Raw genomic sequence first — 12,408 nt, 5'->3', positions numbered from 1 at the left:
GATATTCGGAGAGTAAAAAAACACTTTTGGAAACTGTCTGGTGGGATTCAATTCTAGGCCACTAGACACCAGTGGCAGGAAACCTAAACACCTACCCTGGGTATAAGCCTGTAAAAATGGATACATAATAAACAGTATATGAGGGAGATTTTCCCCAACAGCTGATTAACTAATAATACGCTTGCTGGATCAAAAGCATGCACCATCTGCGGATTGTGTTGCCCTCATATTGACAGAGAGGTGATTTTCTCTCGCTGGATTTAACTAAACTCCAGAGATTTTGGTCCGTGACACTGGCTTGGATATGTTTGTGCTATAACAGATCTTGGAAAGGGTTGTGAGGAAAAGAGAAGGAATAATTCTCTCATGTTCACTCAAGGAGATGGCCAACAGAACAGGAAGCATGGGGAAAGTGATCTTACTTTTGAAGAATCTCTCTGCTTTCTGGTGGTGTGGAAGATCTCCCATGTAGATTATTAAAAAAAAAAACACACAGGAGAGAATATAGGATTATTGCACATTTACTGTATGCAAATAAAGAGATATACAAAGCAAAGTACAATAACATAATGCATTGAACAGTAAAAATGTATGAGAGAGAGAGAGAGAGAGAGAAAAAATAAAGAAGCTGAGGAGCAGACAGGCACAGTAGACATTAACTCCAATAGACTCACAGCAGCTTTCTGCATAATAACTACAAAGTTATAATATTCAGCATAAATTAACTTTTCAATCGATATCACTGTCATGTGAAGTTTAGTAAAATGTGCTTATTCAGTGCTAAGTTTACGAGTTACATATCTCCCTCATGATTTAAGACACAGATACATAAATCACTGATTAGACATTAAACATGTAAACTCATCTCCAATGTACATATGTTTCAGTTAGGATCCGGGGCCTTGAATTGATTTTGCTTTTCATTCTTGCACTTTTTTTTTTTTGGATTATTGATCACTTGTGTAATATTGTTGCCACTTGTTAAACCAGAGTGAGGGGATTACTAACATGTACTATACACCTACAGTCACCACAAGGCAGGACATATTAAGCTTTCGCTGATAAGTTAAATAAATTATCATAGTAATAGGAAGATTAAAGTATTACATATCTGTGAACTTCAAAATATTTGGAAAAAAAACGTTACTAACTGTTTACAATTAGAAAATAATAAGCAATTAGCGAACTGGGATCACAAAAGACTGTATCCTATGGCTTGTCTTTGAGATTGACAATGGCGTTTTTTTAAGGTTTGGGTTGGAATAGCTCTGAAGAAGAGGAGGGGGCATGTCAGTTTTCGTGAAGCAGGAAGTTCTTGATGGGTTGTGGCAGTGGTAATGATGGTATGTTGTTTAGACGGCTTTTGCCCATTGCTCTACGGATCCTGATCCGACACAGGTGCGTCAGCCTACGAGGGATTCCTGAAAGGAGAAAAACGAGAGATCTCCTCAGCAGCTGCAACAGCACAACAAGCTACAGATACATGAATATGGCTAACATGAACAGTGCTATTTCACTCAATTAAATACGAACCTTTCAAAAAGAATTTCTTTGACATTTATGCTGTAAAGTCATGTCAGATCTTTAGCTCTTTTTAGTCTCAGCTGTCAAAAACAATGAGAAATAATGATTGTGTAATTCTAACTGCCTCTATAATAAGTTTAAACAGCTGAGAGACAGATTTATTATTAACATTTACGAGACAAATTCCCTGAAACCAAACAACTATAAACTGGAAAAAACAATGCTGTAAGTAATGCTGTCTTTCTTTGAACAATTACTGCAGATGTGCCACAGGCCTTTTTTACACAGGAGATATTTTGACTTGTTATAGTAGGAAAAGGACAAATGTTACTAATAATATTAATAATGGCTCAGTTCAATTCAAGGGACCCAGTGAGCAATGTGTGTGACTGTGAAATCACTCCTTCGCTCACTCACTCACTATTCCCTGTACACTCTGTTTATTCTATTTCATACACCTGTCATCATTGACAGATATAAAAAGGGAAACAGTAGTTTCACAGCAAATGCACAACAGACTAGAGATGACCCTGGCAGAATTAAGGGACATTGATCTGATCCCGTCCCTGGCAACAGGAAAGAAATGAATGGCTTAGCACAGTAGGCAAAATCTGCACTCCACCATGGCGACCTCGTAGGCCAAGTCCAACATGGAAGAAGTGGCTTGGGGCTTGGCGGAAAACAACTTTGCTGGAACAAAAGCGGCACTAGAGCGACGGAAGTTGATCATGGCCGAAGTCCGCCGACAGAAGGAGTTCAGTAGGTGTGCCAAGGCTGTGTTGCAAGCTAAACAGGGCCAATAGATGAGATGAGGGAACGTAGAAAAATGGGAGATCAGCTGGAAGGACGTGTGGGAGATGGAGTCAAGCAGGATAAGTTTCCTCATTTAAGCACGATGTCCCTCCTACCAAATCTTAATGAATCGGCGAAGATCCATTATGCCCCCTACGTTCAACATCAGCTTCACTTAAACACATCTTCACCAGCTGTAAAGTGAGCTTCTCCTCATGGTGGTACACCTGGAGACAAAATCAAGTGCTCAAGTGCCTAGCAGCAACTCTGGAAAGCAGGAGGACCACCAACAATGCCCAAGAACCAACCCAGTTACTCCAATTGCCTTTGTTCAGGAAGGGGTAGTTCAACTCTCAGCACACGGTCTACTTTGTGGCGCTCACAATCCTTTGGGAGGACACTGTGCAGGAAGCCTTCAAGCGAAAGAAACTGTGACATAGCGACCCTTCATTGGAGGAAGAACAGCAGGGCTGGAAAGCAAAGATCTGCCTTGTACAAGTTGGCTATGGGGCTTTGTGGTGACATCAACTATAAGACTAATGAGGGACCTGGGGATCAGTGGACAAGCCCTAACCCAGGCCATGAAGGAAACATCAGTGGAGGCAGAGAGGAGTAGCCAGTGGCTCTGGTTAAAGAGGAAAGATTCCAGCTGGTCTCCCAAATAGGCCGGAGAGGTAGATGCAGGGGAGAATATGGGACACCAGAATGCACAACTACGCATACTGTAGACATCGTGGAGTCATCGCCTAGTAAGCGAAACGTTGGTGACAGTAGGAGTCCACCTGACAACCCCAATGACATGTCTGCACAGACTTTTTCAGCATTGGAGTAGTGCAGGTGAGTACTTAAGCCTTACATCAATACCAGAATCATGGGAGTTTAAGAGGTGGCACTTTAGATTTTAACATATTTGAAAACATCTATAAAATGCAACACATTGCATTGTGGCGACGTTAGCAGAAAGTCCATAACATGGACACTACTTTTTTCATTCCACTGAATAAATTTACACCCAGAATTTAGACACCAGGACTCATAGGGACCAATGGCAATGGCATTGAAAAACAAGGTAACTTGTCTACAGTGCTTCCCATGCTCAAAAAAGATTGCACATATCTATTTAGTATTCTTCACTGCATAGCAATACAATTTTTTCCTCGGTGCCTGCTGGGATTTCTCCTGCATAACCACCAAATGCCTCTGGCTCTGTATAAAAGCCTTCCTTCAACAATCACTGGTTAGAAACATATCAGTCCTCACTGGCATCGACACATTCACAGATTTTTCCCCTCTCGTATATTTTTACTCACTCCTCGCCTCCAGGAAGACCCTGAGTGCCTCTGGATCCACCTTCCTCCGGTTAGGAGCCTCAAGCTCTGATTCCCAGGGAACAAGTGCCGGGTTAGCCCCGTGGTCCAGCAGCAGGCGGATGAATCCCACCTCACATCCATGTCGCAGCACAGCATCCAGCAGGCAGGAGGCCAGACCGCGGGTCAGAGCCTCCTGGCAAACTGGCCCTGTGTAGTTGAAGTCAGGCTGAGCACCAGCCTGGAGCAGCACTCGAAAGCAATGGAGGTGGTGATAGGCAGCACTGATGTAGAGAGGACACACCACTAATGTGTTGAGGGTGCGGGCACTTAAGAGGAGCCGGGGACCCAGCTGGTGGTCCATGTCAACATCAGCTTTGAACCTGGACAGAGGCAACCACAGTTACCATTAAACTTTATTTTAATTATGGAGACATTACAGGAAATTGTAGAGGTTGATTGCAGAAAAAATTATCTTAGTATAATAATACGTCAGAGAGCATTTTAAGGATGATGACACAGTGTGCAACAAAGTTAAAAATCCAGAGTCCATAAATTGTGATTTAGAAAAATGTGGTAATCTCATATATGTCTAAAATATAATTTAAGATGTCAGGATGATACGCTCATGACAGTTTTTGGTATTTCTGCCTTTTCAGATTGTTTTTGTTTACTGTCCCATGTGGGTAGCTGTTGCTGACTGAAAGATTTGTTTTTGTGCAAAAAGATAAAACAAGCTTTTTTTTTTGCTTTTTTTTTAACACAGGAAATAACCTAACTGCAGCCTGAATCAGTGGAAAACATTACCACACACAGCTAGCAGTAAACCAAAATGCTGACCCCTCAATCAAAACAAACTGCATTGACATAAAATAAAAACTTCTCTAAACTAAAAAAGTGTGGAAGCTGAAGATGGGTGGGAGGGAAGAGGAAGCCAGGAGACAGAGAGGCAGATGGAAACAAGACAAACTCGACAGGCTTCATTTCACACCAACATTTTACCCTCCAGTATCATTATTTGATAATGATAGCTACATTACAAATCCAACTATTTCACGCTGTAATTATTTTTTATCTTAGAGGTGTAATACAGTCCTAACATTCAATCATTGATAAAACCATTATGATCCACAAGAGCAGGCCAGCACCGAGAGGCTCAGAAAAAAGAGCTTCTACTCTCAGGCCACTTGGATCCTAAATGAGGTCACTGCCAAAGATTGCTACCCCTTTTTGTTTATCATGGAGAGAATTACAGTTCCACTCCAATTAGCAGAAATATAATCCTCAATTACTGATATGCCTTTTAAAGCTAATACTCATATGTCAATGGCCAAAAGAAAAACAAATCATAGTCTGTTACAATATACAGCAAATATCTTATGAACAAAAGAGTAGGAAAAAGTTCTTAAAATCTGATATTTAACACTTACTGACATTTACATGTGACCACATTTGTTTTTGTGTTCATACTGTGGCTGCCACTAATGATTATTTTCATTATCGATTCATCTGTTGATTATTTTCTCAATAATAGTTTGATGAAAAGATATAGTGGAAAAATGCCATGTACAATTTCTCTAAGCCCACAGCGATGTCTTCAGTGTGCCTGTTTTTGACCGACCAAGTGTCCAAAACCTACAGATACTCAGTTAACTGTGATATATGACAAAGAAAAGCATCAAATTCTTACATTTAAAACACTGAAACCATAAAGTGTTTTGCTTGAAAAATGACTGAGACAATTAACCTCACCTGATGAGTTCCTGCAGTACGTCCAGCCGTCCCACCCGTGCAGCGTGGTACAGCGGGGTACTACGGTGGTGGCGGCTTCCGTTGGGGTCAGCTCCGGCTTCAAGGAGGATCCGGACACATTCCAGGTGACCATTAACAACAGCTACGTAGAGGGCCGTTTGGCCTTTTACATCAACTAGGTCCACCTCGGCTCCCTGGGCGATCAGATAGGCAACGCAGGGAGCATGTCCTGCTGTGGCTGCAATCCGCAGGGGGGTGCAGGGCAGACAGCCGCAGCACCACACAGACTTCTCATTGATACGCCTGACACCAAAGAAGAGATGCTTAGCGATGCTTACATGTATGTACAGTCCATTTTCACTGGAAAAAAGATTTGTAGCCACACAAATGTCTGAAAAAACAATAATCTTAATCAAAGCCTTAAAAATATCATTGCCGTGCGGTCAACAGAAACTAAATATTTACCACAATTACCTGCTAAATTATACTGCCTTCAACACTACTGCCTCAGCCAAGTTGGCAGGGCAGAGCAAACCTAACAGGGTAAAAGCTATTTTATTGAAATAACAGCATGTTGTAAACCATGTGGAGTGGAGATGAACTGGTTTAAGCCAGTAATAATGGGTTTGCTGGGTGTGGACACTGGGAGTAAGTATGACTGCCGCATACAACCACTGTGGGATTGGGGTTACATGTAAAGTGACCACTGTGAGGTGGCCCTTTGTGTGTCTCTCATGGGTTGCTCCAGACTCTTACTCTTCCAGTACTTCTATGGAAACAGCATGCAACATAACTCCAGTGTGAAGAGTTTCTGAGCATGATTTCTGCTCTGGGCACTGTTTTATAGCCCTGAATTATCCATTGATACTGTAAGGTGATGAAGAGAACACCCATCATGTGGCCTCTGATATGAAGTGTAAGAATGTTTCGCGGTAGAGATGTTTAAGGACATATTTCTGTCTCTCTCAAGCTGTCACTCACGCACACACACAAGACTATGGTCAATTTTGGGGACATTCCATAGGCTTACACTCATTTCTTGGAGACTTACGCTAACCATCACCACTACTTCTCTAACCCTAACCTAACCCTGACCTTATCCACAGATCCAAAAATCAGCTGGACACAGCTTTTGTCGCCAATTGGAACAGCCATCCCCAATTAACTGGTCCTGCTTCTGAAATGTTTTCTCCCAAAAGTAGCCTATGACAGACCAAACACACACACACACAGCACAAAAACCAAAAACCCACACATGGAGAACATTCTCTGGACAAAAGCTGACAGCTCTGCAGTACAGCAGGAATTGTTTTTGTGTGTCATTTATTGCTAGTAATGTAATTAAAGATGAAAATATTAAACTTTCGTAAAACGTATTGTTGGACACATTCAGTAATCTAAGAAAATGTAAAGCAGAGATATTGAAACATTTTCTACCTTTTCTCCTTCTGTCTGTGTTGTCTCTCTGCTTACAACTCTATCCCTTCACCATGCTTCTTTATTCTTTCCCCAGTAAAGCACCTTGTAACTTTGTTTTATTCTCCCTTACTGTCTGAAGCTGTCTTCCTGCATTAGGTTCCTCAGGGTGTCCAGGTCTCCGACGTAGGCCGCGTTGTGGAGCCGCATGTCATCCTGCTCCAGAGGCTTGTCACAGAACTGCTCCTGCAGCCATTCCTTTAAGTTTCGGCCTGAAGAGGACACATGCAGATTTAGTAAAGCTGAACTATCAAATTTGGTCTTCTGTGGTCTTATTGTATGATTTGTTGCCAAAAAAAGATGAAATTTGCTGTAAGAAGCAATTTGACTTAATTAAAAAGGAGTTTACACTGTACCTGCTGTCATAGTTAATGCTTCTTATCAGATTTTCAATAGACTGCATATTCAAAATACCAAAAAGGCCATTATGAATTCATTGGAGGTTTGGTGGATCACACTTTTTTTTCTTGCTGCACCATTTTCTTACATAACTGTGCCAGAGTCCCCTCTGAGTGTGGGAAGACACAGCATGTATTTACTGATTGACAGGATGTGCACACAGTTACCAGACCACCTATCTAATATTATGCAATTTAATACAAAACTACTGTACAAGCCATCACCTATAAACTTACCACAGAGGTGATTCAAGCCCTTGCTGACAAAGTCTACTCAGAAATTAAACACAAGCTTCTTAAATGTTGTTGAGCTTGAAGGTTTCTCAAATTCTAAATGTACTTATAAATTAAACAATTGTGTTAAATTGCATTATACTGTGTGTGTGTTCTGTTATTATGTCCATCAGAGCTGCAATACTTGATCCATTAAACAATTAGTTGGTCGTCAGAAATGTAATCGACTATTCTGATAATTGCTTTAAACATTTCGAGCCATTTTCTAAGGAAAACTGCTAAATTATCTGGTTCCAGTTTCTTCAAATGTGAATATTTCCTGGTTTCTTAAGTGACAATAAATGGAATATATAATATATGGGTTGTGGATGTTGGGGAAACCAAAATAAGACATTTTATGTTGCAATTTTGGCTTTAGGAAATACTCATTGAAAATTTTCTTCACCATTTTAAAGACCAAACAACTACTTCAATCAATAAAATAATCAACATATTGATTGGCTGCAGCCCTAATGTCTTTTTCTTGTAGTCATATATGGGTCAATGACGTGATGCCTACATTTTCAGTCTAACTGCATTTTTTTCAGTTAGAAAAAGGTTTACATTGATAAAACAAATACCATATATATGTAGTACCTTTCCTTTATATGTAATCACTTTAACTTTTCAAAAAACACAAGTTATTAGTAATTTTTCTGTTATTTAAAGTGACAAAATATCATGTGGTGCGACCAATAATACCAATAACTGTATTAAATTCAGAGTAAAATATCACTTTTAATATTAATCACTGATACAGTATGCTTAACTAATTGTATTTTTTTAAATTTTTCAATCATTTTTAAGCAATTTACAGGAAAAATAAGTCTTACATACATTTCAGAAGGCAACTGTGACATTATAGAACATAAATATGAGATTATTATTTACAAAAACTTAAAGGAAATGCAAATAATTTGTTTCGAAACACTTAAATTCATTTATTTTAAGATAGATCATGGTCGTACCACATGACTTTTTTAAGGTCAGTTCTAATTCATCGAGATGGAAAAACACATAAAACACCTAATTTACTATTTTCATATGTATTTATGTGTACTCAACATTCTTAATGTTTGAATTACTGCAATAGATATTCCCATATTTTTTTATTTTTAAATAAATCCTTATACGTCATTGACCCATATATCTAAACAGTTCTTCTGGTCATTCTCTTTGCCAAATCCATTAGCAGGGGTGTACAGCTCTCAGATAATAAAGCCACAGATATTGTCATGAATCTACAGGCCACACCTTATTATGCAGGAATCATCCCTAATAAACACATCTGTAATATTTGTGATGGACGCCTGTCTGGATTTGAGTTTTATGCCTCCCCCCTCCCCATCCTCTCTCTTACACACACACACACACACACACACACACACACACACACACACACACACACACACACACACACACACACACACACACACACACACACACACACACATATATAGGGACTGGTCTTGCAGGATAAATGCTGCTGAGGACTGATGAATCATCGTTGCACACAGCTGATTCAGACATGATTACCTGCAGCAGTGGCACTGGGCAGATCAGAAACAGTGATGAGCGGTGGGACACTGTTACCAGGCGGGTCGTCAACATCAGCCTCTGGACCCTCGGCCATGCTCCTGAAATGTCACACCCTCCAAAAAAACACTCTCAAACTATAAGTGCTTTGATTTTAAAAGCGGTGGACTTGACACTGACACTGACTCCCCGACACCACGACGATCTGAATCAGACAGGAGGCATCAAAATAAACAAAGTTGACAGTGTGGATGACGGTGTCTGCTCAGCCCACTGCGTTACTTCCTGGCTCTGCTCAGCTGGACCCATTTAAAGGGGAAATGTCGCTTTTATAAGAAGAGACACAGTGTGGACTGTGGCAGCAATGCAAGAAACACGACTTCCTCTATGACTACAAACCATTTAACATATTATAAAAGGAGGAATGAGTGCAAAACAAATAAACATACTAAATAATTAAATAAAATAAGGCCTGATATTCTACTTACTGCATTGTTATTGTGTTTTATCTCTTACAGATGAGGTTTTAAGATGAGGTTTTAACCTCACTTGCACATGTTTTATTTTTAATTAACTATTTTTCTCTGCCTTTTATTTTACAAATGTGCAAATAAACCAATAAACCAACCAATTAACCAATAATAATAAAACAGTTTTCGCCAAAGACGATCATAATTGTTAAAAGTAAATGTTTTCTTATGATAAAATACTGTGTAAAACCAGGGCTTTAGCCAAAGTAACTCCTTCAGAAAATGTTGAACAGTCACATAAATTATTTATATTTTTATATTCCCTAAGCATGAAGGCCTGCATGTTTAAAAACAGTATCCACACTTGGAGTAGCTTTATGTGGAAGCAATCTTTTATTTATTTTGTTCAATTTCAAGTTTATTATCTGTTCCAAAGTTGGCAATTTGTGCTGCAGCAAGCATAAAAACAGCAACAACAAAAAAAAAATAATGATAATAAACTTTATTTATATAGCACTTTGCTTAACAATGTTACAAAGTGCTTTACAGAGCAAATAAAACCAAATAAGGGAGATAAAAGTAAGGCAACGAGAAGCACAGAGTACAGAGATAGAGACAGGGGCACAGAAGAATAGTTCATGATGCACAAAATGCTACAGAAACACAAACATACAGGTAAGAAAATATGAACTGTAACTACCCAAGACATCAGTATTACACACAAATCATTGCTCAACATTGTCAGTCTCTGTATCATTATCATCATCATCATCAGTATTAGAGGCAATTTTTGTACCTTTTATTTGTTATCTTGAAATAAGTCAAATTCAAATATATTGTGTCTAAAAATGTTGGAATCAACCTATACAATACCCAACATGTTTTTTTTGTTTTTTTTAAAATGCACAGTACAATTAACTCTAGACAGCTGCAACGCCCAAATTCCCCAGAAAAATACAGACTTCAGTGTCCTTCTAGATAGTCCTTAATAGAATATTGTGGTAGTTATGTATTAATAACATAATTATAACTGGAAAACTGATAAACTTAGACATGATTCTGGTGTGGGAATATTATATAAAATTGGAGCAAGTTGTACTCAAAACTGTCCAAAACATCCCCACTATAAAGAGTCTTATGTTTATTTGTGGAAATGTTGCGGCCACATTCTGGATTGTCATTATAAAAGGTCAAAGAGCAGTGAAGAGAGACTTGTGATCCAAAGAAAAAAGACATTTGGACTTTATGCTGCGGAGCCATGTTTACTCCGAGAGAAGACGTTCTGTTTATCTGCTGGCAGCTGCAGGCACTCCGGATAAACACAAAAACCAATATCTAAAAATGTTGTGTCAAGCGTCTTTGTGTCTTATCTGTGGCCAGTAATATTCGGGTGTGTAACACACACCAGAGGCATGCATGCTGCCTGATGACAGATGAACCATGACACCCTGAGCCTCGGCTGGTGCTCTAAAAATAAACGGACAGCTCAATAGTGCAGTGTGTGTGTGCTATAAGTGGACAGGTCCCTTACAGCCTTTAAGCTCTGTGGACATGAGGATTATTTCATGGTGGAAAAAGAGAATCAGTGTGTCGATACAACAGATGCCACTTCAATTAATAAATAGAGAAGAATAAAGCACAGCAGTGACTCTTAAAACATGTTTTTAAGGTCTGTAGTATGACTCAAAAAGACAGTAAGCAAGCAGCCAGATTCAGACCCAACAAGAGTTGGAAAAAGACAATTCAGTCCAATGAATGTAGCAATATAATTTAATGATGATGATTTAATTAATCCGGTCATGCTGCAGGAGATTAAAAGAGTCCACAAGGACACACACCGACACACAGACACACACACACACACAAAACAGACCTGCTGAGAAAAAAGAGAATTAATGACAGATATTAAACAGTGAACATGCATCATTAAAAAAAAAAGAAAAAAGCCAAAAAAGTTATTGGCAGTCATTCTTAAGTAAAATCTGTCTCCAAGTCACGGCCATGCTGCAGATTTGAGAGAGACAGAGTGAGAGAGAGAGAGAGAGAGAGAGAGAGAGAGAGAGAGAGAGAGAGGGGGGGGGGGGGGGGGGGGGGGGAGAGAGGTTATCGGACCGCTCCAACCTGCATTATATCCAGACAAAGTGTAGTTTAAATGTCGAGATTAAAGTCAGGTTCAAGATTAGAGGATTAGTGGGTTACTGCGGACCACAAAAAGTGAAAGTGAAAGGTGAAGTCACTCATCAGCAGCATTGTGAAAAGACACAAATCAACTCTTTTTTTTGTTAAATAGTAAAGAGGCAGCCATGTTTTTAAGTCAATTCTTCAAATGTAGATGGACAATGGAGCCCTCCTTTCCGTGCACTCTGCTGTAGTCGTTTTTGTTTTTTTAATCCACCTGTTGAGACAGAGGCCAGCGTCCTTTGCTGGAAGCAGGTGTTCACGCCTTCTGCAAAGGGGGCCTTTTAGCTAAATCGCTGAATTGCATCATGAATGCTCTGTCTAAAATCTTGCTTAATAGCAGTTAAAATGGGCTTTCTAATTTGTTTTGTGTGCGTGTGTTGCAGCTGTTTTGTGGTTTGCCAGAGAAAAGTTGCTCCTAATGTTACTTGAGGGTTTTGAAAAGAATATTAAATGTTTCTTTTCTGTCAGGCTTCAAAATAAAAGAGAGTGTGACTCAGCCAGAGGAGATTACACAATGACTTTACATGAGCTTGTCAAAATCACAAACCATTTATCATTTTGTTCATAATGTAACACAACTGTGATCCATAACTCTAATTTAATTGCCATTAAATAGTTGTTTGGGTCATATTTGACCCATTTTGACATGTAACAGCTGTCAAACACTCTTCTTTTGTTAAATTAATAGTTAATAGTTTT

The 12,408-nt window shown here is 39.3% G+C and overlaps 1 protein-coding gene across 1 annotated transcript; it reads right to left on the bottom strand.

The window, feature by feature from the left end:
• Positions 1 to 605: 605 nt before the first annotated feature.
• On the bottom strand, positions 606 to 9,310 carry asb1 (ankyrin repeat and SOCS box containing 1). Its single transcript, XM_062431926.1, has 5 exons — positions 9,059 to 9,310; positions 6,925 to 7,063; positions 5,376 to 5,678; positions 3,627 to 4,006; positions 606 to 1,421 (listed from the first exon to the last, which is right to left on the bottom strand). Exons 1-5 carry the CDS (start codon positions 9,153 to 9,155, stop codon positions 1,291 to 1,293), a joined length of 1,050 nt encoding a protein of 349 aa, XP_062287910.1. The 5' UTR covers positions 9,156 to 9,310; the 3' UTR covers positions 606 to 1,290.
• Between the last annotated feature and the right edge of the window lie 3,098 nt (positions 9,311 to 12,408).

The sequence above is a fragment of the Scomber scombrus genome, chromosome 13 (assembly GCF_963691925.1).
Source record: "Scomber scombrus chromosome 13, fScoSco1.1, whole genome shotgun sequence".
Taxonomy (NCBI): Eukaryota; Metazoa; Chordata; class Actinopteri; order Scombriformes; family Scombridae; genus Scomber; species Scomber scombrus.
Note: the sequence above shows the minus strand (reverse complement) of the source record. Positions and strands in the feature narration are given on the sequence as shown.

What these genes read in the sequence shown, in the direction of transcription:
- asb1 (XM_062431926.1), bottom strand. Translation starts at nt 9,155, where the DNA reads ATGGCCGAGGGTCCAGAGGCTGATGTTGACGACCCGCCTGGTAACAGT. An exon ending in GCCCAGTGCCACTGCTGCAG is followed by an intron (nt 7,064 to 9,058) that starts GTAATCATGTCT and finishes TGTCCTCTTCAG; the next exon opens with GCCGAAACTTAAAGGAATGG. An exon ending in GTACTGCAGGAACTCATCAG is followed by an intron (nt 4,007 to 5,375) that starts GTGAGGTTAATT and finishes GCCTCTGTCCAG; the next exon opens with GTTCAAAGCTGATGTTGACA.